The sequence below is a fragment of the Zootermopsis nevadensis genome, unplaced genomic scaffold (genome assembly GCF_977971745.1).
Source record: "Zootermopsis nevadensis isolate Lab colony 2312 unplaced genomic scaffold, Znev_1.0 Znev_ptg000018l, whole genome shotgun sequence".
NCBI lineage: Eukaryota > Metazoa > Arthropoda > Insecta > Blattodea > Termopsidae > Zootermopsis > Zootermopsis nevadensis.
Genome location: NW_028259150.1, coordinates 4,867,155 through 4,893,516, shown reverse-complemented (window position 1 = coordinate 4,893,516; position 26,362 = coordinate 4,867,155). Strand labels below are relative to the sequence as shown.

The following is a 26,362-nucleotide window of genomic DNA, read 5'->3' as shown; positions in this document are numbered from 1 at the left end:
ATCAACATTGCGCGGCACTCTATAAACAAAACGTGGGGTCCTCTGGCGGGTTGGTGATGAGTTCTTTGTGACAGATATGGAACGCTTTGTCGGCGAGAACCAACTGCCCCCTATAACTCTATGTGGCTGTGGGGCTATATATATACATATATATACCAAGACTGTTGGGAAGTACTTCATGTCAAACGCAGCCCCTGCTCGATAGACCACCCTTCACACACATACATTCACTGCAATTTCCGTCTCTCTCATACACGTTCTCTTCCTCTCTCCACCCAAAACCCCTTTTTCTCTTTCTGCCCTTCCCTCGACAAGCATGCAACAATACCTCTGATGACAATAAGGATGTATCGATGTGACCAACCCATCTAAAACTGACTGTTTTTGCACGTTATTTAAGCAGATGAATTCATAATGCGAAGGCTTAATATTAATATCTTTTATCTCGGAAACCACTTGGCGGATATTGATGAAACACAACACTCATGCGCGAATTATAGCAGGTTTTGGTGTGAATGTTATTTTTTATTATTTTACCTGCAACATTACTTGTTCTTTTTGTGTAAAGGGATTAAGCATTTAGATACGTGCATCTCCTATCTATTTTTATCGTCCCATCCTTACTCTTTGTCCGCTAATTCTAACGCCGTTGCCATCTTCAGCTAACTATGTTCTTCATACTTTCACTTGCGCGTAATGTAAGCCTGATATGCGTGAAATCTAAGCGTGTTATTCGCGACATGTGCGCGTGGTCCAAGTTTGATCTAAGCGTGATATGAGCTTGATCTAAATTTTATATACGCGTGTGATCTATGCCTGACGTGGGGAGGTTCAAGTCAGCAGAGCCTAGAAATAAGCTCGTGATCTAAGCGTGATATACACGTTACATAAGATCATAACACGACCGTACCGTACCTAACCTAACCTAACTTACTGTAAAATGGGTGTTCGGCTTATAGTAGACCGATATGCACAAACATAAATTTTTGTTTAGGTTTCGTATGCCCAAATTTAATCGATATCCCTTAAGCACAGTAGTTTGGGAGACGAATTCTTCGATCTGACCGACTCTCTGACGAACTCCGCAAGGAACTTACGTAATTTACATTAGGTTTACAGGGGTTATATGCTTTATATATTTATGCAACATGTTCTAATGTTTAACATGTCTCACATAATTGAGGTTTTAAACTACTAAATTCATGACATTTGGGGGTAAAATGTTAAAATAACTTGTTGGCTTTGCACTTTATTGAAAAGTTAAATAACATTTGACTACGGTATATTCATTATGGCTCAAGGAATAATAACCTGTAACATTACCGTTTCTTCCACGGCGATTATCCGTGTTCCGCCTTCGTCACCATTAGCAGTCACAAATAATAAGCGTTTACCCGGTCAGATGTCTGCGATTTAATTTACTGCTTTCTGCGGAAGGAGAACGAAAGTAATTATCTGAATAATCACTCAAGTGACTGTTTACTGTGCCAGGACTTTCTTCCAGTAGACACTTCGATTGTAGAACAGGATCCTTCTTCCTGCCTCACTCTGAAGGAAGATCTCAAACTGAAGGTCATGGTTTCTTGATTTATTTAAAATCGCTTTTTCAACTACATACAAGAAACTATAGCGTCAAATAGGAAGATGAATTGGAAAGGTTATATTAAAGGATGCGGTCCTGGCCTTTTTCAAGGTGTACTCAGATAATTTTCCTGGAGACACCGAGGAAAAACGCGAAATACATCATGGAGTGTAGACGGCGTCCGGGCAGAGAATATAACACGGATCCCCACAGAGTACGAAACAGGACTGCCAACGACTCTACCACCACAACTTAATATGAAGTAAATCATAATTGTTCCTATGGTATGTACACGGTGAAGTGGAACCTTCCAGGACAGCATGCCGCAGCTACGAGTCAGTCACGACGCAGGGCACTGCCGTCGCGTTCTAGTAAACGGATTTCAACTTACTTGGGTCATCTTGTACAACGCCATAAAGGTAGATGTTGTTTGTGGAAGGAAGAATCCCACAATTCGGCCATTTTACGCAGAGGAAGGAATCCCTTCCATCATCAGGGACCTCTGAAACGTCGGTAAACTTCTACCAAACTACACAGCCTTACAATCCAGAAGACATCCATCTTCAGCTCACTGTGTCATGCGTTATATGAGAGAATACTTGAACATAAGATAGATGAATTAGCACTTGATAAAAATCGCTTGATAAATGCTTATTGCTGTTAGAGTTAGATTTATTGGACACACAGCATGCGAGGGAGAAAATTAATTGCGTGGCACATTTGGTAGGAAAACCATGTGTAGAGTTTACTTTGAAGATCAAGTAGATGGATATGATGTATTGATATTTGGTTTGGTGCTTGTGTGTCTGTAACTGTTATTGTTACAGACGACTACTGTTACCTCGTGTGACTGTAAATGTAACTTAACTCATAGAAATCAAATTATCCCTGAGTTTAGAAATAACCTTATTATTCTGAGAGTCGTAATTGAGTTCTTTTAAAAATTGACTGAATCTGGTTAGATTGAACTGGCTGAAGTTGTGGACTTGTCTTGACGACACTGCTGTACTTAGTGTCACGGAGCACTACAGTTAGAAAAAGGACTGTTCATAAGGAGATCATTTCCTTCTTTGTCTAACTGCGTGTTTCAGAGACAGAACCACTACGGATTGTGACCGTTATTTTATTTGGTGTGACACTTTTGCTCTAATAGTTGTGTTCCTTATTACTTCTCATTAATCTATGCTTCACACCACTCCATGTTGTACAATTTTAATTTTGTACCGCCAATGATACAAACATGGTGGTCGATCGAACTTTTGAGGTGTGACCAACACAGCGCTTCTTAGTGAAGGGTCCTGAATGTCTGTGTGATAATAGATCTTCTAAAAATAGGCCTGGCTAAATTTACTGCTGCATTTTGTATAATGTAAAAAATATAAAATGGCGGCCTCACGAAAGTTGTGTTTATTTCCCGGTATGATGGTGATAATTATTAAACCATTAGATGTTTGCATTTTGGTATGGAGATAGATCATTAACATGCTCACAAATTCTGCATGAAACATTTCTTCTTCATATCATGGTGTAGACAGTGAAGCCTGTTTCGACTTAACACATTCATTTCCAATACTTCTATGAGTTAAAAATTACAAATATAATGAAGTCATGTATAACAGATTTTCCGTGTACAAAGAATTAATACTAGTGGAACTTATTCAAGGGAAGGGATCTCTAAGTTACACAATTGTTTTGAACATTTAAAGGTAATTAAGCTGTTTAAGTCATTGTCAGGATGGCTCCTCATAAAGTCAACGTTAGTCTTCATCCACCTCTTCCGGTTTGTTTCGCCGTTATATCACATTTTATTTAGAAGCTGACTACTAATATCCTTATTTTGAACTACGTCTTTCAAATAAAATTTAATCATCACCAGGTTTAAAATGTACATTTCCTGGCACATGAATTACTGCGCCATGAATACAAATAATATTGAAGATGACTGTCTTCTGGGTTGTTGCGCCGTGTAGTCTGGTAAAGGTTTACCGACGTTTCAGAGGTCCTTGCTACCTCCACCACCGACGTTGAAACCTCAAATCCTACACAAATAAAATTAATACTCTTTTTAAAGCACTAAAATAGGTGATGAAATCGTATTATTTTCATTAATGGTGTAGTGACTCATTTGAAACACGTAGATAAGGATGAGGACACCAATAGTGAGTTTCTAAATAAAATATGATGTAACGGTGTAAGGAATGAAACAAACCGGAAAAGATTCTGTGAAGTGATGGTAGTCGGGTGAGAATTAATTTCTGGCGCAACAGGATTCTGTGCTACAGAAGAGATTCAGCGCTTGCACCCCAGACTGCTACATCCATGCTAACGAACACGTAGTGACCCAGGAACAGCATGACTGGCTGGTAGTGGCCTTACTGAGTTGGCAGAATTGAGTTATGAAGTAACTTTCTACCTTGCTGGCATGTGATGGAACCATCTTTTGCCTTGCGTTATAATTTAATTTTCGAATTTCAATTCACGAAGTTTCTTGATATATCGACTTTACTCACGTTCTACCTGCAAGTAACTATACAATAAATTGAATTTTGTAAGAAAAAAAAGTTTTTTTGTTGCAAGAGCGAGCGACGAAATAAAACCAGGGGGAATGGGATAATGGATTTAATAGCGACAGAAATATAGTTCTTTTTCAGAAATGGCCAAGATCATTAAAAGAAATGAAGCGTTATAACTGAATTTTTCGATTTCATAGACTATGAACATTGATACGAGGAATGAAATAGCCCATTTAAACTATGTTAATGGACTCGGGTAGGCTACCAACGAGTTCATCTTCAGGTTCTACCCAGTCATGAAGAGTAACGAGTTATTAAATAAATATGGAAGTGGAATTTGGAAGTAACGATTCAGCTTCTTATATATTAACTTATAACGTATTGATATTTTGAGACTGTTTCGGTGGTAATTTTGACTCAATCCTCTTTAATTACTTGGATATTTGTTAATAATTTGTTGGTGAAGTGAAAATATATTTACAACTGATGATTTTTTGATAGGTCTGCACGAGAATTTATACCTACTACTCCTCATGTTCCTTCGGTGTCATAGGACAGAAAGCTGAAAATGCTCCAAAGTCTGTTTGAAGGCAGTGGGTTATAAGTTACAAAATTTAGCACTGGACATTCGACACTAAGAACCACAATGACGAGACTCGCTGAATAGTGTAGTGCGAAAAGCAGGTTACGGTGATGCTGTTATACGCACAAATAGTGTGCTGTGGCCCATCATTTAAGAGTTTCTTAATGAAGAAGTTAACTTGCCATATAACATACTTTGGCTTTTGTGTAATGTAATATTCTATGTTATCCAGTTTGAAACGAAATTAAATTTGGATTACTTTAGTCCCAAGTCACATCATGTTTCAAGAAAATAAATTCATCCGGAGTGGACATGCTTCAAAGGGAAGTCGAGGAAGTGTAGATTACAGAATCATTGCTTACTTAACGAGGAACATCTTGAGGGGAGGAGGTTGTGAGATTTTGCAAAGCACTGGCCAGGGGATTGAAAAAAACAAACAAAAGAAAAGTCTCAGTCGAGATTCGATTTAGTGTCTCCCAGATCCATCCAAGTCTAGACGGATATTGCTACACCACGCGGTTTTGCTAAGAGACGAAGACAGTGCGCTCTTATGTTAGGATTGCAAAATGCTCTTATTAACACTTTTGTTAGCGACAAACAACTGAATGTTTTTCTAGATAATTTCTCATGGTTCCTGACACGTTAATGTGTTTAGTGAAGGTATTCTAAACTTCCAGTGTAGAGCCGGTGGCCGGGTTCGTGTTCGTTGATTTAGTGTGACCCTTCTGATTGTAACATAATGTTGATAAGCACGCCTGGGGGAAGACGGGGCAGTCGTGTCGTAATTTTACTGGCAGGGAGCGTTATTACACATTAAGCACAGGTAACCCTGTAATTTCGTCCATTACCCATCTTAACTTTGTGACGCCCAATTCGGATGTCGACGGTTCGTTGAACTACCGGAGGTTTACAACATAGCATAAGAAATCTTCCTCGTTTAGCATAGATTTCTGCCAACGTCTAGTTACAATTCAGTTTCTGTAAATTCAGGCAAAGGAATAACTTGTTTTTATTATAGCTCCCTACTTAAATATGAGAGAAAAGTGACAAAATTTGTTTAGATGCAATATGTTTCACGATAAAAGTACGCCAGTTAACATCAACCGAACTACCTTATAGTTATGGTATGGTATAGTTATGGTATGGTATAAGTTTGTAATTTGTGCTTATTGATATTTCAAAACACAGCATGAAATGAAGTCCTAATTATGCGTACTTCACATTCTTTTTTTGACAAAGTTTATATATCTCTTCACGTTATTATATTTAGTATTTTTATACAAATATTCTGTTTTACATTATATACACACAAACATATGTGCTACAATGACTTGTTAAAATATTTATGAAGAGAGAAGTGACTGCATTAGTCAGGAGTAAGAAATCGCTGTGAGTGGGCTTTAATGTAGAATAAGTTTAAGCTGCCCAAAGATAGGACAATATCAGGTTCAGACTGTCTAAAACGGTAGGTTTAACATTTCTGTGATATATATTCATGTGCATTGTCGATCAGAATCCATCCCGCGAATTTGTCATCACTAATTTACAAGCCAAGAATATAATCACGTTATCAGACTTATTCACACATCCGACACAGAACTTGTGTATTGACGGCATATTCATTTTACAAATTTTCAGATAATAGATTTTGTAGTCAACGTATTTGGAAAATTGATATCCCGTTTTCATCATACGTAATCAATTTTCGCTAAAACAAGCGAACATAAGCTTAGCCATGCGTGTTATATGGACAGCCCAGCCCTTGTACAGCTAGTCACTGGTTTTAGTTTGTGCATGATGCCTCCGGACACGGTGAATTAAAAACTTTTTTTGTTTGTAACAAAGTAACTTGTTTCCATCATAGATTTAGAGGCCTAATTTATTTTAATTATTGTATATTGATTGTAGTAAATATATACAGGCTTATGTGTGTGCAAAATATTTATATTACTTTATAATATTTAAGGCTTTCATGGCGGGTGAATGTTATAAAATTGTCTCGGACGATTAGCTGCGTCAGTGTTGAGTCAAATGTCAACGTTTCTGAGACTCCATGTCTCCATCATCAGGGTAAGATGATCATGGAGACAGAGATAGTTTTCTAAACGTTGGCATTTTACTCAATATTGTCGCGGTCGATTGCCCATTTACTTCTGTGTACATACATACACACACATTTTACTTCAACTAATCGTATGTTTTGTTGTTGCGTTTAAATTCATCATTTCAGCTTCTCAACTCGTCAGGGAGAAAGTAGTTTTTGTGGTGTCTTTTCTGAACAATACTAGAATGGAGATGACATAAAGAAGTCTCCTTTTCTTATAAACTCCTCTTATTTTCTCCCTGTGTATTTTCTCGTTATCGTCGTTAACGAATTTTAAGTTCGAAACGATGATTAATGAAGCAACAGCTATCGTAAATCGCGGAGTTAGTGTTTGTGTGGATTTTTGTAACGCACTGCATTGTTAAGATATTTACTTAAACAAAATTGTGTGCGGAAGCTGAAAATAACTAACAATTGTGCACAATCAACTTTATAAATAAGCCAAATTACTTTTCGTCGGCGATGTGCTGTCAATAGTTGATCCGCGTGAAGGCAGCAGAATACAGATGGGTTTCCCCCTCCCTTTGCCCCTCCTTCTGCCCCCAGTGTAATATTATGCAGCCACTTTGATGACATGGGTGCATCATCACTATACCCAATATCTGACAGGCTACGCGTTCCGATCCCGGGGAATTACAGTTCGATTATTGAAGTTAGTTTCAGATCGCTGAACTCAGATTGAAAGTTGGGATTTCTCTCTCCCCACGCAAAGTTCACTTATCTTACAGTCTGTCTGTCTGTCTGTCGTGGGGTACAGTTTGTCTCACGTGCTCTGCTTCACAAGAGATGCCTTCGTTTTATGGGGCAAGTTTTTCGAAAACACGAAATTATTCTTTGTACAAAATGTCAGAAAAACATGGCGCTCACTTCGCTTCATATTATTCGGTGAATATAAAAGTATACTAGAAAGGACTCTAGATCAGTAATTACGCAATTTAGTGGTTTATTAATCCACCCATACAGATATTGACAACATTAAATGTTCTATATGTAGGCCCAACTTTAAGTTCCAGCTTCCGCCATGTTCGCAATTGTTAGCTCATGAAATGAAGTAATTCAAAATGCGTATATTCCACGCACCCGCCACACATGGTTCACACTTTACACAAAGAAGACTTAACGAAAGCGGAATGTTTTTCCCACACGAAATTTCAAGATCTTACATCACATTTGCAAGAACTACTCCTACTTCAGAAGTTTGCATGATAACCCGTGTTCATATTGCTATTGGTAGGAAACCTATGACAAAGACGATGTTGCCTCCAGAGGCATGATGTTCGTATTGGGCATCACGTTACCTCGGCAGGTGGACAGCGCTTGAGCATTTTTTTGACTGACGCAAGGACGTGATTATGACCGTGAAGCTATTTCCTTGGGCTGCATGGACAGGTTGGGAAACGTTTGCTGGATCACTGAATTGCTAATGGCACTCTTGAAAACTTTACTTCGACGCGGAGGAATTTCTGTGTACATAATAAGATGAGTGTGTTGCAAATAGTTCTTTATAATTTTGAATTTGTGAAGAGTCGTCGGTGGCAGTGGCAATTGTTCGCCACCACAAGCCGACCGGCGTCTCCTTCCCCGGTGTAACCTGAACCTGATCACTCACCTCTATCTAGTGCAAGTCATATGAACGCGTAGAACTTTAACTGCGTTCTTCAATAGGTCTCAGTGGCGTCCTTAGACACATGGACAACTTTGACTTTAGCATAAATTTTATAGCAGAACGCCACAATTGTTGGATGTTTCCCATCGTCCGAAGAACTTTTATCGTGCCGGGAGTTTGCTGTTCCCTGAAATTCAGAGAGCTGGTTGTCTAACATTTTTTGTTTAATTATTTTATTATCTGTTAATATAGATGTTTTTTAATTGATTGTAGTTTATTATAATCGGTACAACAGCAACCAATCACCTGAAAACGGAGCAGACGGGAACACAGCAAACTTCCGAAACGTCTTGCATTAAATATACGCCATCCTGGTGTAATACCTCAACCGCTGTAAGAATAAACTAAATCAAACCGTAACTTGAAGAATACAGAAGAATGTAAGGTTACGTACAGGCGCAAGTACAATTCTGGGATGACACATTACCTCAGAATTCGTTCAGAGTGCAATGAAACCACAAGTCTTGTTTCTAGTTTGGGCGAACGCACGTACGTAGCAAAACAAATGTTTCCAGATTTTCAAAAAGTTCGTCTTTGATCAATCCTTGGGGTTTCGTTTCTTTTCTTTGTGGAGCAAACATGACAGGAAACGCAGTTCGGCCAGAAAGTAGAATCTCCCTTACCTTGTTCATCCGCTGAGTCAATAAGCACGAGATCCGCAATGAGCACGTATGTTGGAAACCATGTTGAAAGAGAAAGGCAAAAAGTGAGGGGAGGGGAACCGGGAAGAAAGAAGACGACGGGATAAGAAAATGAGAAAGATTTCCCAAGTGAACTGGCTATTGGTACTGGCTGCTTGAAGCGTAATTCCAGAAGCACTGAGACAGCACTCGCTACTACGTCGAGTGGTCTCACGAGACTGTTTCATGGGACCAAAAAGAAGATCAACCTTCAAGCTATGTCGCCATGTGACCACAAACCAAAAAAGATAGAAGGAACAGGAGTTAAAAGAAGGAAGGACTAAAGCTTCTAGTGTTTATTTGTATCTGAAGCTGCTGAAAGCTGACACCATTTCAGTAGCCGTAATTCTGTTGTTTCGGTTGGCGCATCAAGTGGACAGATCTGAGGTGAGGCTCAAATAGGCGTGTGCTTTCACTAGCGGGGATGAAATCTTTTGGGAATGGAGGGTATCATGTAACGAGGAACTTGATAATTCCGCAACTTTATGGAGTATTCTTACGATAGTGAATTGGAGTTACAAAACACTGACATGTAGCTCGGCAAGATGCAGAGGCAAGAATGCGTACGAAATATTTGCAAAAACCCTCTGGATATTGGCCACTTCTGAAATAAAGAAGACTGGATGATAATATTAAGATGGGACTTGGGGTAATGTGTTTTGAAGATGGTATGTGAATACACGTATCTCATGACTTTCGGACTTTCACATTGTACCCTACATTATAACTCCATTTTTTTTTGAATTGCTTCAAACTGATAAGTTTATGTTCTTCAGAGAGCAGATTGTGACGTCTTCGTATTTCGGTGTCATCACTCAATCTTTCAATGGTTCTGTAGTGGAAACCAGACCACGGCCTGCAATGTCTTCTGCAAAGCACGAGTAGAATTGTTGTAATTACTGGATCGGTCAATAGAAATAATTGGTAATAACCCACGGCATTAGATCAGTTAGGAGGAACGCTGCAAGGTGTGCAATGATGCTGCAAGAGAAAGGAAATGGCGGGCAGCCAGTCCTAGCCCTTGTAGGGTGAGTTATTATCCTGGAAAAGTTTCGTCAGGGTAGCCTACTCGAGCCCCACATTCGAGTCGGGCGCCTATTGAATGCAAGATTGCTGAACTACAGTTGAGTTTCTCTGGTCGGTAATTTAACTGTGGGGTGTACGTTAATTGAATTTGACTCAGAGCAGACTGCAGAGTTCACTGGCAGAATCTTCAGGCCTGCTAATAAGACTGGACACGAATGGAAAGGTGTACTGTATTGACACTTATTTTCAAAATGTACTCTTTTTGATTTTTTTTATTATTTCCCACAAAAAGTCTCACTTTATCCGGCTTAATTACTGAGAACCGAACCCGGGACCTCTAAAATACGAAGGAGGAGAACTGCTGTGAAAACCGCGACGTTTGATATGTCAACAAGTTAGGATTTGAAACAACGCTGCACTGACGATGTCTAAAATAACATTGAGTGTGGCGTTCAGTACTTCTTCCTGACTCTTGGAACAGATTTACATCGCAATGTTAACCCTGTGCGCAGCGCCACGACATGGACGTAAGAATGTAAGCAGAAACACTGCACAAGATGGTGGTACGTTCTGGACTTGTAACCGGGAGATAACCATTTGAAACTCAGCCTGATTACCGGCGGTACTTAGCGATTATTTTCGTGGTCTACTTCAGCCTATGAAGGTGTTTGACGGGGTAGTATCGCCTCCTTCCTTGTCTGTATAATATTCATAATACATTACCTTATAGTATGATTAGACTGTGCATAACTTGTGCAATTGAAACATTCATTAAACAACCGACGAATCAACATACAGCTGGCGGTGAATTGCCAGATTTATGCTCCATTCTTATTTATCCCCTACGATGTACCTAATTGGTAGGAAGTTAAAAATGTTACACAGTTTTGTTATATTTTGACTCTGGAAATAAAAATACACGCCATTCTAAATATAAGTCAACTGTCTGACTGGTATGTTCATCCTACTAAGCCTGTCCATACAAATATTTTAATGCGGTATTTATTCGTGTCCTTTCATGTGTGTTGTCATATGTCGCTAGGGTGGTCAAAATAGTAACAATAACTAACACAACTGCACTGTGATACATGACCGACACAAACATACAAAGTATTCCTGAGCAAAAATTCAAAAGTATCTCCAAGCACATTTCGTCATGTAATTGACACATGATATATTGACAATTAAAAGGGAAAATGGTAGGAAAATTAATCCGGTTTTGTTATTATGAAACTGCGGGACGTTTTAAAATTCTGTCGAAAGGAACTGGATTATGAATTACTGAAAATAGCGTCCAGGGATCTCCGAACTTTTTCATAAGTTGATCGTTCGGACAACACTTTTTAAATGCAGTGCCTACTATACAAATCTAGGCTGATTTCATATTAGAAAGTCACATAGTGAATTAGGAAAATTATTATTTCCCTATAAACTTTCCGACATGTGCGATGCAAATTTTATTTTATTTCAATTTATTTTTTTACTGGGCATGATTCGTAATCAGACATAAATAGAACAAATTATGGTATGAGAAAATAAGACTACAGAACGCAGTGCACATCGGGCCGTTTTACAAGTACTCCATATGCCGCATTTGTAATTATAGAACGCCTTGTTTATGTTTTTTGAGTAAAGCTTCTGAATAAAAATTGTACTTCCTGGAGGCTCGGGAGACGCATTAAATTACACCGCGCGCTGTTTCCGATGAAAACTAGAAATCATTGTGGACAGTACGATGTATTTTATTTTAATATAGGATAAAGGTGCTAACATATATATTATAAATAAATGTGGTTAAATGAGCTACCAATAATTTTTTTTGTGTATATATATATATATATATATATATATATATTTGCACCGTACAATACGAGAGGATTCTTGAACCAGAAATGGTATGGAAACCATTATTTTATATGATTTATTTAACGACTCTTTCAATAGCACAACCTATATAACATAAAATAATGGTATTATTAATGAATGGGAAGGTATATGGAAGGAAGCAGTTGTGGCGTAATTTAAGATACTATCCCGGTATTTGTCTGGAGGGACTAAGGAACACCACGAATGGCCTCAATCGGGATAGCTGGTATTCTGGCTGAATTTCAACCCGGGATGTCGTGAAAACGTAGCAGGATGCAACCCACTGTACCGCAACGTTCGGCAAAAAACCACTGGTGAAGAGGGTTTATTCAACCATTCTCTTTTCGTGGACTTACTCGGTTGTTGTCTTTTGCTAGGGGAAGAGACTACGAGATGGACAAGAATGAATACCATTTCACTGCGCTCTGATTGCTGGCTGGAAACTCAAATATTCGGTTTAAGTCGCATTCCTCCCAGAAGACGTGGTACTGGAAAATATAAAGCGATGCATAGTGGACTCCCCGACTTTTTGTCAAGATGGGAAAGAAGACTATCTTGCGAGTACATGGAGCTTCAACAATGAAACACCCCCACTGCATCCTTTCAAAGCGATCTTCTCCCACCCCCGTTTTAAAACCTGACGTCGAACATCCAAAAGCAACGTTGGAGTAGGTGACGTTATAGAGTGTGTGTGAAAGAGAGGGAATATCGGATAAAAGGAAAAGTATTTCTCATTTGTCACCAAGCAGCCCCTACGTGCTCCCGACTTTACCCCAGGGATTTAGACTCCCACTCAAAACCCATACCTACCCTCCACACTTCCTTATCAATCAAGCTTAAACTGCATTATACTCTTTTGGCAATCCACATACCCTTCTACAATCTTAGCAGCCAAGCCAGACCAAGCCAAACACCTATATTTATTACCAAGTTGGCATTTTATCCTCTTATCCTGTTTCTATGTTGACGTTTTGGCAATTTTTGTTCAATGAGCTGGGCATTATTGTGGGGGTTGTTTTGTGATTTGTAATAAAGAAATTTATACAGCGAGAACCGAAGTCCTAGTCTTAATTTTCGAATATACTTTTTAATCTATATTTATTGCAACTTTGGTATAGTTAATATATCTCCATAGGGTATTTGGAAACCTTTTATCCACGTTATATAAATTACACAAGACTTTTGTGTTGAAATATCTTTTAAGAATAAAGAAGAGGCTTCTATTTGAAAACTGTGTCCTATCTTTAAGCTTGGTTCATGGGGTTTCTTATTTTCTTTTGTTTTCGTCCCATCCTTCAGTACGATATAATGGCTCTTTCTTCTCTGTTTGATCTGAATTGTGACGTAAAGTATTTCACAAACTTATACCAGAACGTGCGTGTTTATATTTTCGTTCTGCAGAGTGTGTATTGGCAACATTTCTTGGAACAAACTCCAGGTTATGTGCAATGAGTGTCCTCGCAAACTTCGCCTCGCGTATCTCTGTATCTTTTAAAATAATAGAAAAAGTAAAGCTTGTTCATAACAAAATATCAAGGGACTTCAACTTCTTTCTGTTTCAGATAGATTTAAGGCAGAAAAGCCTATTTGTTACTGAATAAAAGGAATTATGTAGGACATATCTCATGTATTTATGATATAAATTACATGTAAGGAATAATCCATGCTTCTTCAGATGGTAGTGTCTAAGCCTATACTTCGTGTGTTCACTGCACTCTTTCCAGGCACAAGGCCTACACATTTTCAGTTTGACTTCCTTGCCTTTAATTGCCAGTGGCGCCCTTTAAATGACTCTCTGCATATTTTGGCAAAAATCTGTTCGGTCCCATTCATGTCAGGAATATTCGTTATCAGATAAGTTCAATAAATGCTTTAATTCGTAACACAGTCAAATTACTTAAACAGAAAACAGATGTGCGAACAGAATATTTTCTGCTAAATCCTCATTCTTAGTTTTCGTGTTAAATTATTTTCATTTATTACAGGGAATTCTGTATTCTCTGGACTATATAAGTTTTATGTTAAAGACAGGTTTCCATTTAGTTTAGATCAAATCGATCTACTACATTTTAAATTGGGCATTCCTGGAAGAGAGAATAACATTCCTAGACCATCAGATTTCTGCCAAGATGGGTGTCTTCGACTTTGTTGTGCCGTGCAGTCTGGGCTGAAGATGGAGGTAGCAAGGACCTCCGAAACGTCGTTAAATTTCTACCAGACTACACGGCGCAACAACCCAGAAGACAACCATCTTCATATTCGTCGCTATGAAAACCTCAAACCCTACTGATTTCTGCCAGCTACATTATTAATAAACATACACTGAAGGAAGAGAAAGGAAATATTCTAATTTGGTATGGAAAATGAGATATTTTCTGTGTAAAAATGAATCTTTCGCTGACGATTGAGTTGCCGTTAAGTACTCTCGGGGGATCAGACCATTCCATACTGTCTAGTTGACACGGCTGATCGCCCAAGAAGACTTCATTGGCGATAATAAAATATGTTCTGCTTTGCTTCAAGACCTCTTAAACCAACCTCCCACATAGCAGTTTTTTGTAGAACGAAAATTTTGTACATGAACGTTGTTAAGCTAATAAAAATTGCAATGCCAAACTTCGAGAGCCAAATGTGTCTTTCATACACCATTTCAGTTGGATACATTTCTCACTTTATGGAACCGGACTTCATGATATCTATTTCTATTTTTTATTCCAATATCAATAAATCATAACGCGCGTTTTCTTTATTTCTGGAACAGCTTCTGAATTTCCACGTGGCGCCGAAGTTATTCTGAATGCGCAATGTGCAGACTGCAATCTGCGAATCTTCTGTTTTAGACGGATGTCCATGTTCCATGTTCTTGCCTTTTCGTATATTTTGAACTAAATACATAGAAAGCTTAGAACGTTCTAGTATCTCTGTCTCTTTCCAGATTTAATTAAGCAAGATGGATAGCATTACTGGTGTAATTAATGAGTGCTGAATGTACAAGCACGTGCTATATCTTCCCGGAGTAGGACAACGGGAAACAGCTGCTAGTGTCTGATCAAGTTCATGCTTAACTGAGACGGTCAAGAAATACTCCACTTTCTAAGAAACCCGGAGGTTCATTACCGTGTTCACAAAATCCTTCAACGGTTCCTTCCTGAGTTACGTGATTTAAGTCCACAATCTCCCATTTCATTTCCTTGATTATCATTTTAATATTATCACCCTCTCTACGCCCAGATCTTTTGATTTATCTTTTCTTCGGGATTTTCAACTAAAAGCAAGGAAACAGTTCTTATTTATCCGTTGATATTACATACACCGCCAATCGTATCATTTTAGATTTATCACCGAGATGGCCAAAATTTATTTATTTATTTAGTCACTGTAGTTTTAAGATACCGTTTTAGTGGCCATTTAATGATCACAATCCGTGTCCTTCGAATATTGACTGCCGTTAATAACGGTCGAGCTACTAAGAAACTATTATATAGTTCAGCGTCACTGTTTATCCCTTTCAAGCCTCATGTATCTCATTTTACGCTTCATTTTGCAAGAATTAAAAATGTCCACTTCACCTGTCTCCGCTAATTTCCATTGTACATGAAAAGTTAAAAGTTTTCAGTGGTCGACTTTTCAAACAAAGGGATGTAGATCCCTCACCAACAAACCACCTCTTGCTGTCTGCGTGGATGGTGTCGCGTCCGATGAAAGTCACTTCACTGCCGCAGCCCTGGCTGGCCATTTACGTACTGAGTAGTAGCTTATTTCAGCAAGCAGTCTTTTAGTGAGAAGTGCGTAAGGCCTTTAAAAACGTATTCTCCGCTCTCACCGATATTACCCCCCCCCCCCCCCCCTTGTACTTACATTCTGACCCATGACCAACATAGAAAGCATGCAGCTCACCTCGTGACCCTGTTCAAAAATTAAAAGAGGTTAAATGGAGGTTCGAGTTTGATAGACGGAAAATTTGTGTTTTACATCTAAAACCCTCAGTTGAAATTTATCAGTCCGAATTTTAATTTTACAACAATGTAAATATTTAATGTTTTAACTAGAAAAATTCCTCTACGCAACTTCACTGTTTTGGATTTTTTTGTGTGTGTGTGTGAAAACATTTGTTTGAAAGTCTTGCTCAATTTAATCAAAGTGAAGTAACAGCAAAATTTAATTTGGCTTGTCCCTCTGTTTTCTCCCTCTGCTACATAGACCTAAATGATTTTGTAATAAATTAAAATGTAAGAGTAAAATATATTACGAGGACAATTGAAATGAGAGGGCATTTAAAAGGTTGTGAAAAAGCGCTTTATATTTGTATACCATACATCATCGTGTTTGTGTTGCATCACGGTCTTCTGAATGAATTTTTTTGTGTGTTTTGTTGTAAAAAGCTGTGCTGTACTACTATGCGCGCTGTCGGAATTAATTACGACAATAAGAATTTGAAAGCGCATTAAGTAATTATAAGTGTATGTGAAATATACTAATGGCCCGCTTTCCTAAACTACGCAGTTAAAACAAAAATTGGAGCAAACAGCAGCTAGAAAAAAGTGTGTTGAAATGTGGATTCAGTGACTGCACAATATGTCCTGCTTCACGCTGGGAGAAACTGAATACTTTATACACCATCTCACTGAAGCCGACTGGCTCACGAGGGCACGTGACGGTAGAAGCGTCCAAAACTCAGTCACCATAGTTCACCTCAGTCACTGTTGTCGAAATGTTCCTAACGTAGCATAGTCTTTCCAGCTGACTAAATGACCAATTGTCTGACCAGCCGGCGGTTACACCACCTGATTACAAGTAGTGGCGGTTGTCTGCATAGCTGATATAATTCGGATAGTCCGGGGTTCGATTCAGTCAGTCTTGTTGATCATGTTACGGTCATCTTCTATACCTGAAAGTTTGTAACTGCCATCAGATAATTCCAAGTAGCCTGATCATACTAGGCTTTCCAACAAGTATTATGGGAACTTTTCGTCTTTCCGCATTTGTATTACATGTCCCACCCTTCTGGCTGGTAGTGATAAACCTCTTTACATATTTAGATACTCCTTCATTGCATTCATTTTTCTTAACTATAATAAAATGGTAGTTAGAATCATAAGGATATGACTTCCAAAGAAAAATACGAGACGATGATAATTGTTCCTTGATCATCCTCTGTGAAGACGTACGAGACTTAGAAGTTTCCGTTTCTTTGCATACACGAATCAAGTCCTGTGTCAGTAATGTCCACGACTTATCCGAAATAAAACAATTTCAGAAAGTTTAATGAACAGTATTTTTCTACATACTATTTGAAACAAAGTTTTGTAGCATTATTTGCACACCCGCTACAGCGATCCTTGCTTTTTGTGTTCATATGTGCGTTGGAGCAATTACAGCGTTATACCTCGGCAGATTTTTGCCTAATGAACATTCATATACATGCATAAAGGATTCACTTGGACCTCTGGATGGGTTTTAGTATTTTGCTTTGAACTTGAAAACGTGTTCCCCTGTTTTTTTCTGAATGGTTTAAAAGTAGAAGAAGTAAGTCAAAGATTGAAGCGGACGAATGGGATGCGAGTTGGAGGCTGCAGTAGCAGATAAAGACAGAAAGAAGAGCATCCGTACAATGGGATAAATCTTGAAAGATTCGCATTCTAGGTAAGAAATGAACGAATTTGTGGGCTACTTTTCCGCACAGTTTAGCTAATGCTTTCTTTGACGACACAAGAATATGCTGGCGACTGAAAGCAAAAAGGAGATACAGCGTGATTCTGAATTCCGTAGAGATTGCGACGAACCGTTTAATGTTCTTATACTGTGTACCACGCCGGGTCAAAACTGAAAGGCATTATTTCGTCTGCATGAATCTTACTTGTGGTAACAATTTCAGACATAAACAATGTGTATGCGAGTTTACCATTACGAACTCCATCCAAGCCCTTTACGAAATCTTCCACAAAATCTTTGTTTTATACAAGTAATGTATATTTAAACTGGAAACCATGTCCATTAGATCGGTATATTATTCCATTTTAAATCGATATAACCAAAATTATCGATTACATATTAAATAAAAAAATGAAGATGGCTGTCTTCTGGGCTGTTGTGCCGTGTAGTCTGGCAGAAGTTCACCGACGTTTCAGAGGTCCTTGGGTCGCCCTGATGATTAACGCAGCGGTGCGTATGTTCGGGACGGAAGCTCTCTGTTGACGATGCAGTCAAGATTTCATGTGTTTACGAGCGATTGAAATGAATCACGAATATATGTCATGTTTCCATAACACCGTTGTCTCGAACAATGCCTGGCATATCAATTTTTTTTAAATTTTTATTTTTTGTAAATGAAATTGCTTCCAGACGCAGGAAGGTATTTGAAATTACGATAGTTGCTTAGCTCGTCAATAAATTACCTGTTGTGGATATCACTTGAATCCAGACAATACCTTCACATGTTATTTATAGAATATATTGGCAATTCGGTATATTTTCTTCAGTTTGCGTGCGCTTCTCGTTTTCACCATGCCTACCACATATCTCGCCCACTTGATTCTCAATGGTATAGTAAGAAAAACAAATTTTAATTTATCAACTGTAAAAAAGGACGTCAAAATTTTAGAATAATGAAAGCATAATTTAGATTTAGCGCATATCTTCAAAAGAGACCCCACGTATGTCGTTGCTGCATGTAAGTGTGCCAACTGGAACAGCATATAAAGGATTTTATATACGACTCAATTCTTTCTCATATTTCCGGTGGTTACAGTTACCCATACAGTCTGGTGTCATAACGAAAGATGTGCACATTTATTATGGAAAAGATGTAACGATTGTCGCAAGGAATGAGAAGTGAACTACATCGGTTCTCGTCCAGAAAGTCTGGTTTCCTTGTACCTCCGACTCCGCAATATTGCACGTAAAGTAACGTATTTTCCGTGGTAGGCGAAGATTCCCTTCTCTTGTTCGCCGGGTCGTTTCGACAGTTTTCTGCCAGACTGTTCTCTGTTGCCACGAAACACACAGCAAGACACGCTATAAGAGTATAGGGGCTTTGTTCGGTTGACGTTCATAATCGGTGACACTACAATAAAATTTTAATGTCTGAAAACAGAGAACAATATGTGAGATTTTAGGTTCTCACGGCGGCGAGTGTGAAGACGACTGTCCTCTGGGATGTAGCGCCGTGTATTCTCGTAGAAGTGTGCAGACGTTTCAGAGATGATTGCTGCCACCGTCATCAGCGCGATCTCATGATGGAGGCAGTGAGCATATCTGAAAAGTCGGTAGACGTCTGTTAATCTAAACGGCGCAACATCCCAACATCTTCAGAGAACATCATATTAAATTATTTTTCTTTAACTAATTACTTCACCCATAATTAAAAATAACCGCCACTGAACACGATTCTGAGACACACCTTCCTCCCATTCTCGATATTTGCTTCCCAAGGATGAATATCAATGTTATGTTGGCATCCACTTCTTAGCCTTCTAAGTGGTCTTCGTGCAAGAAGTTCCATCGTCGATATTCTGTTTGCACAGTCGTAGCTCTGATATGTGTCACTATCTTCAGTTTCCTGAACACATTGGAGATAATTACTAGTTCTTATTTCTTGTACCGGTCTCAGAATTATCTTTCCAGCGATCATTTGGCCGTATTTTACACCTCATCCTGTGGGCTAGATCCCTATTCTACTGCTTCAATTCACCGTTTGTCTCTTTCCCTCAACTCATCTCATGTCTGTCTCTCACTAACAGCCTAGCCAGTTATTTATGGCTAATGTTCGCTTACTAGATAGTTACGAGCAAATGCTCATATTCATACGCGACTATTATTGACAGGATTCCGAAAGAACGAAGCTCTCCGTCATTTTCTTATTTTCCACGAGAAGCAATTGATTGATTTTCCTGAAACATAGTTAGGCATTAATGGCGTTGGAGACTTGCCTATCTTTTTAATTCTCCCATACTGCCGCGAAGAATGTCATTATGGCCGCTGAATCATCATCTCTGGAGGGAATCCATCAATACACGCAGTGTCTTGAAATTGTTTGTTGTGTTGCTTGAGAACTGCAATTTATGTACAAGATGTCTAAATAAGTTAACACAAATAGAATTGTGCAGTGAGAGTACTTGAATAAAACTATGTTGATAATCGACAGATGTATTGTGACAAGTTATAAAATTGTGAAAATACATTTGAGAAGCCTGATCTGGCTAGCTATGTATTTTATCTTATTGGTTCTGCTGTGTTACAGAATATGAAGTACCACTGAACTACGAACGTAAGACAGAAGCAATTTAATTTTTAGTTTTTTTTAAAGTGTTGGCTGTAACAGTCCTAACACGGTTAACACGAATGCTACACTCCTGGAAAAGACCCTGAGCCTCCCACTTTTAAATATTTCTTTCTTAAGGTCCAGTTTAATATTAGCCCCCTCCTTCTCAATTATGAAATTTACCGGTCTCTAAAGGGTTTTCCCACCAAAATTCTTCACCAATTTATTGTATCCTGTTCCCAAGTTTCGTGTTTAGCTGATCCTAAACCTTGATTGTCTTACCATGTGACGTGTATAAATCACGAACTTCGTTTAGAATCCAGAACTACTTATTTAATTTCTTCAACTTCAGTCATTTTCTTCGGCGTTTCTTTAAGTGACGCACACCATTTTACACCCATAGCACACAACTGATAAGACTGCTCTTTGATGTAGCTTGATGTTCAACGTACACGGCATGACCGTCAGCAAATACGACTTTTTTCTGTAAGAAACAACGTTAGACCAACAGAGCAGCGACAATCAGTGCTAGACTAGAACATTCTTAGTTTTTTGCCTTTTTAAGATGACACATAACACCTGAAGTCAACATTTCTACTCTTGTAACTTGGCCACCTTTTTACTCAGCCCTTCAGTTAATCTAATTCTTTTCCATTTTCATTACGAGTAATTGCTCTAAAGAACTGCAGATCTGGTGATTCACTTTTGTTCGGAACGTGAGTGTACCTTTTCTTTCGTCCCTCAATCGTGAATATAAAACGATGGCAAGTTATGAATGGACAATGGCCTTACGATTGGTCAAAATCCATTTCTTTGAGTCTCACTTTAATAGCCTGTTAGGCATACACGAGGCTTGGCTGTTGCCGACTGAAAAAGCAATCTGGGCTATGAATGTTGAGGTCTGTGGCGGGCGGATTGTAATGGAAGCACTGCCCATTATGACCCTCTCAGTAGCTTTTATACGTCTCATAAATTGCGTCTTTCCCTTGATTTTGAAGCTATATAGTTCCCACCAAAAAGTAGAACAAACTATAGCATTGAATGCAACTCCCATTTATGATCTTAGACAGAAATGTTGTTTATAGCACGCACTCCCAATTCGTTTCCATCTTTCCCCCCCCCTTTTTATATTCTTTAATCTTTTTATTATTTTATTTCTGTCTCCTCTACTGAGATTGATATATGCTACATAGTTAGTTCACATAACATAATTTGTTAAATCAGGCGTAGGCTATATGGGAGGATACTATTAAAATGGAAAATATTTTAAAATGGATAGAATGGATTTATCTTTGTGTCTTAAGGACGGTGGACCGGGAGGGAGGAAGGAAACTTAGTATGAAACGCTTAGCACGTTCTCTGCTCAGTGCTACCATCAAAATTACTTTTCTCCGTAGAACGCGCTGCATGCACCACTAAGAATGTAGCGAATACCGCTGTTTAGAATGTTAACTGATCGGTGAATATCCGATTTGCCGTCCCGTTGCTTAATCATACCGAGAGTAGCGCAAAAATCACTTCTGTGGAGTGCATTCGCCAAGTGAACTGTTGCGGACATTAACGTGTGAAGATGTAAACTAACGATTAATTATAAGTCTATTTATTCAGGTTTCAAGTGACTGTGCTGAAAATTCTGGTTCCGCATCATAAAGGACGTCGTCGTACAACTGAACTGTTTTTTTCCCTTCACAGAAGACACCGCGTTTTATTAATTTAGTTGGCTGGTGCGTGGTTGTGATCTGGAAACTAGAAACTTTAGCGGTGTCGATGTTTGTGTACGCGACAAGGTAAAGTGTTTAGAAGATACAAATGCTACGCATTAGATCAAAATATGAAAATATCGTCTTTGGTGTTGAAACACTGTAGCTTATTATATAGCCTAGCACCGCAGTCATAAAATGATAGCTAGGAAGATTAGTCTTCTTGAAACCTTTTAATGCTGTTAAAAGGGAGTTTTAGTGCTACTAGTATTGTAATTGGGCGCATTGAAAGAAACTTCGAGAGAAGTCATTCTTTTGCATTCGCAACGGCACTTTCACTTTGCATCGACTTGTGGAAAGGGTTTCTTGTTCTGCTGTTCGATGTGGTAGCATGAAGAGGCGTTCTAAGTCAAGTGTCGTGTATGGGGATGAAAGGGGAGGGTTTGGGCTTGAGTGTAGGTAATAATGAGGAAGAGTAGTACTACACTAATTTTAAAAGGGAGGGAGTAACTTTACTGCCTAGGGAGTTGCAATTTGCATAGCACAGAACTTTAAGGCTGTCAGATAGTGAGAATTTCTTGTTTTGTGGATGGGTTTTGCGGGTTTTGTTAGTCTACACTTGTTCCTTTGTCTAAATTAAAACATAAACTAGAACTGAATTCACAGTCAACTGGTTAAATTCTAAGATCTGCCTTACAAAACAGTATGGAGAAGGAGAAAGACGACAGACAGCAAAGGAAATGGGAGAATTATCGCAATTAATAATATTGGAACTGACAAACTGAATGTTAAATGTGTGACAAAGTTACCGACATATGAAAGGTATGTTACGGGCCTGTGGTATTGTAAATAATTGCAGGAATTAAAACTGTGTAAAAAGAATGCCAATATTGAGAAAAGCCGATCTCTCTTCTACAGATATCCAACGACTGCGACAGTGTCTTATTATCTAGAAGATCTGGATGAAAATTGCCTTCTTCTTATACTGAATGCACTCACATGATGTATCCTTCCGGGATCAGACACCTTTCGGAGAACTGAATGGTAACATGCGATTCAGGGGTTCATTCTGCTCTTTCTTCGGTCATGAATTTTATTTCTGTTACTGTCATTAACAGTTGTCTTTGAAAGATAACGTAACAAATAAATACGAATATTTCTTCTCTTCTCTTCTCTTAACTGTCATTCCCTGCGACTTTAGAAACATAAATAGAGACATATCACATATCGAAGTTTCACAATTTTTGTTCATGATCAGGAAGTAAAGACCTACTGGAAGGGGGGGGGGGGGGGTCAATTTTGGTTAAGATCTAGTGGTAGGTGGGAGGATAATATTCAAATCAAACTTACAGAAATACACGATGAAAATGTGAACTGGCTTCTGTTATCTTAGAATAGGTCCCTTTAGGGGACTTTTCATTTGTAAAGTTGTTTAGGCCTATATATTATAAAATGGCGTTGTGAACTGCGTAGGTTATACGTAGAAGGAAGAGTATGTGTCAGGTCAGGAAATTTATTATGACTGATGATAGTCGGTGCCCCTCGATTGAAATCCCCTTACTACTACTGCTACTGCCGAGCCAGTAGTTTATTTAATCTGTTTATTAGTGTGCTGCATCAACATGCAGAAGGTCAATTACAGATACACCACAAGAGAAGAACACAATAAGAATTATAACAGAATAACAACAAAAAATTACATAAATGTAGAAAATAATTTATTATTTTTCTGAAGATTTCTGTCTTCTGGGTTATTGCGCTATGTAGTCTGGTAGATGTTTACCAACGTTTCAGAGGTCATACTGCCTCCGTCATCAGGGCGATTCAGGCAGTATGACCTCTGAAACGTTGGTTAGCATCGACCATACTACACAGCGCAACAACCCAGAAGACAGAAATCTTAATACTCACCGCTGTGAAAACCTCAAATCTTACATATTATTTTTCTGTTATTAGGTTCGAGGTCTCCAGATCACTTCTTCTGACATCGGCAAGGAGGAGATGGACGTAAGTACTTGTCATGACTTTTCTAACACGTCTTATTTCTCGAAGTCCGGCTTTCTAGCACCTGCCAGTTATCGGTAAACCACTGTGTTCTATCTTGATGTTCAGAGTTCAGTTTCTAGGTGGTAAATCACACACGCACCTAATCCATGCGATCGTTGTGAGTATTAAGTATTGGATGGGAGATTAAAATCTGTAGGGAAGGCTTATAACTTCTGTACGCGTAAAGGAACTGAGGACACGCACTCATGAAAACTCGGTAGATTGGCTCGTAGTATGATATTGCCACTGAAGATGGCGTCACGCCGAAACGTGTAGCGTAAATAATTAAATTTGCTGTATCTACTGGTATTATAAAACGCAAATGTTAGTGATATTTAAATTTTTAAAAAAATCTGAAATGACCTGCAGTAGTAATTTCGTTCATAGGCTCTTCAGGTTTTAAGTACGTACGTGCTTTGATGTTAGTGTGGGTAACTTCTCTTGTATCAACAGATAAACGTCATCGAAAATTGCAAAGAATGCTTTTAGGAAATAATGGCGTACATCTTTCAACGCTTGTCAGAACTTTCTACGTTTGTAGGGCAGTATTTTTAATGGTATTTGACGTACGCTGTTTATGATGTAAAATTGCTGGTCATTAAGACAAAATGTTAATCCCATGTCAGTTCACAATCACAGATGAGGAGAGGGGATCAAGAAACATTAGTTAGTGTGTTTACTGTATTGATTCGTGTACAAGCCGCCCGCCAACAGAAGTCACAACCTTAAAATTGAATTCCTTCGGAAGGCTAGAAAGTTAAACCAAAGTGTTTTATGACATTAACTGCTTTATCTACTCGCACGTAAAAGCCATTTTGTCGTCCACTTGAAAGGCCAAGAACACTTTTCCGTTGACTCCATATTGGTTTACAAGTAATAAATCTTAAGGAAGAAAGAACAGAAATGTGTGGTCCAGATTGGAAAACACTTCTCATTGTTCTTTGACGTTAATAGATTTTAGAAATAATTTTGCAGATCTATTCAACGGTGTGATAGAAATGCTAAATTTAAGAAAGGCGGAAGTTACCTTTTCCTTTTCTAATATTCCACTGAATGTACTCATGTCGAAAAAGGGATGTATATTTTGTGACATAGAAGTCTACAATATTCTCGTAATATAAACCGATTTTTGAGCAATTTAATGTACGTTGAACTGAATATAATATATGCTTGATGTAGGTCTACAGTAAAGTTCGCCAGGCGATCCTTATATCATACTTCCATCACAAATCCTCATCAAAATCCACTGGGGATGTTGGATCTGAAGCCACCAACGGGCAACTTCATCTAATGTCAATGCGTAATGTTCTGCACTTCGCACAGATAACGCTTAATATGAGGACTACTGCTGTTTCATATAGCAATTGTTAGGTCATGAGGCAATTTTTGTCTTTGAGTCCGTTCTTGTCTGTTCATGTACTTAAAATGGCAGCGTTTTTGATCACCTAATGTAACGCTTTAGGAGGGACGTTACTCGGAAATCCTCATCAACCGGAACGGTACAAAGAAAGAATTCTCTAGCTTTGTGTGTACTTGGATTTGGGGTTTTCACGGCTGATAGTCTGAAGATGGCTGTCATCTGGGTTGTTGAGCCGTGTAGTACTCATCGCCCTCATGATGGAAGTAACAAGAGTTGCTGAATACCGTCTTCGTACTCAATTCTTTATATTAGTTCAATGCATTTAACATATGGTTGCACCTGAGAAGCCAACTGGACTTATGTGTGTTGAATGCGGGTGTAATAGAATCTGGATTCTTTGGTTTTTGGACTTTGCCCATCGTCTGATGTTATAAAACACACAACGTTTCGAGAATTGGGTCTGTCCTCATCTTCAGATCTAGTGAAGGGGACACCTACTCTGTGGGGCCCGTTAGAATGAGCTAATCCCAATTACTGCGCCAGTGATTACACCGGACCCCACATCTGACGATGGACAATGTCTAAAATCCTAACAATCAAAGAATAACTAAAATTTTAAGTTTTTCATTGCTGCAAAGTTTTACCAAAAGGGAAGACGTAATGCGTTCCTGTGAAACGTTGATAAACCTACAAGACTAAACATTATCACAACCCAGAAGACTACAGTCAATAAAAATAAAGTTTTAGAATTAGTTTTCAGAAATACGTCGCTAAAACTGAAAGTTTCGACCCGTGTAAGTCTATATACACACGACAACAGTAAACTGTATGCGTGGTGATTAATTTGAATGTGAAAAACCCATTTCAGAATGTGTGTAATGTTCTTTCTTTATCTACAATCTGCTAACATAACCTCAACGCATGGGTCTTTACAAATTTTTGTACTGTAGATTAAAATTTCCCTTTATGGCTGTAT

General features: G+C 38.5%; 1 protein-coding gene across 5 annotated transcripts in view; it reads left to right on the top strand.

The window, feature by feature from the left end:
- LOC110837427 (UPF0415 protein C7orf25 homolog) overlaps positions 1-26,362 on the top strand; it is a 306,526-nt gene that overhangs the window by 130,002 nt on the left and 150,162 nt on the right. For 4 of the 5 annotated variants that reach the window (XM_087351166.1, XM_087351165.1, XM_087351164.1 and 1 more), the window contains exon 3: positions 23,937-23,987. In XM_087351166.1, the coding sequence (XP_087207292.1) occupies positions 23,937-23,987 (51 nt within the window). Of the gene's footprint in view, positions 1-22,898; positions 23,025-23,936; positions 23,988-26,362 lie in introns of all 5 variants that reach the window. The other variant, XM_087351170.1, reaches the window with a different exon arrangement.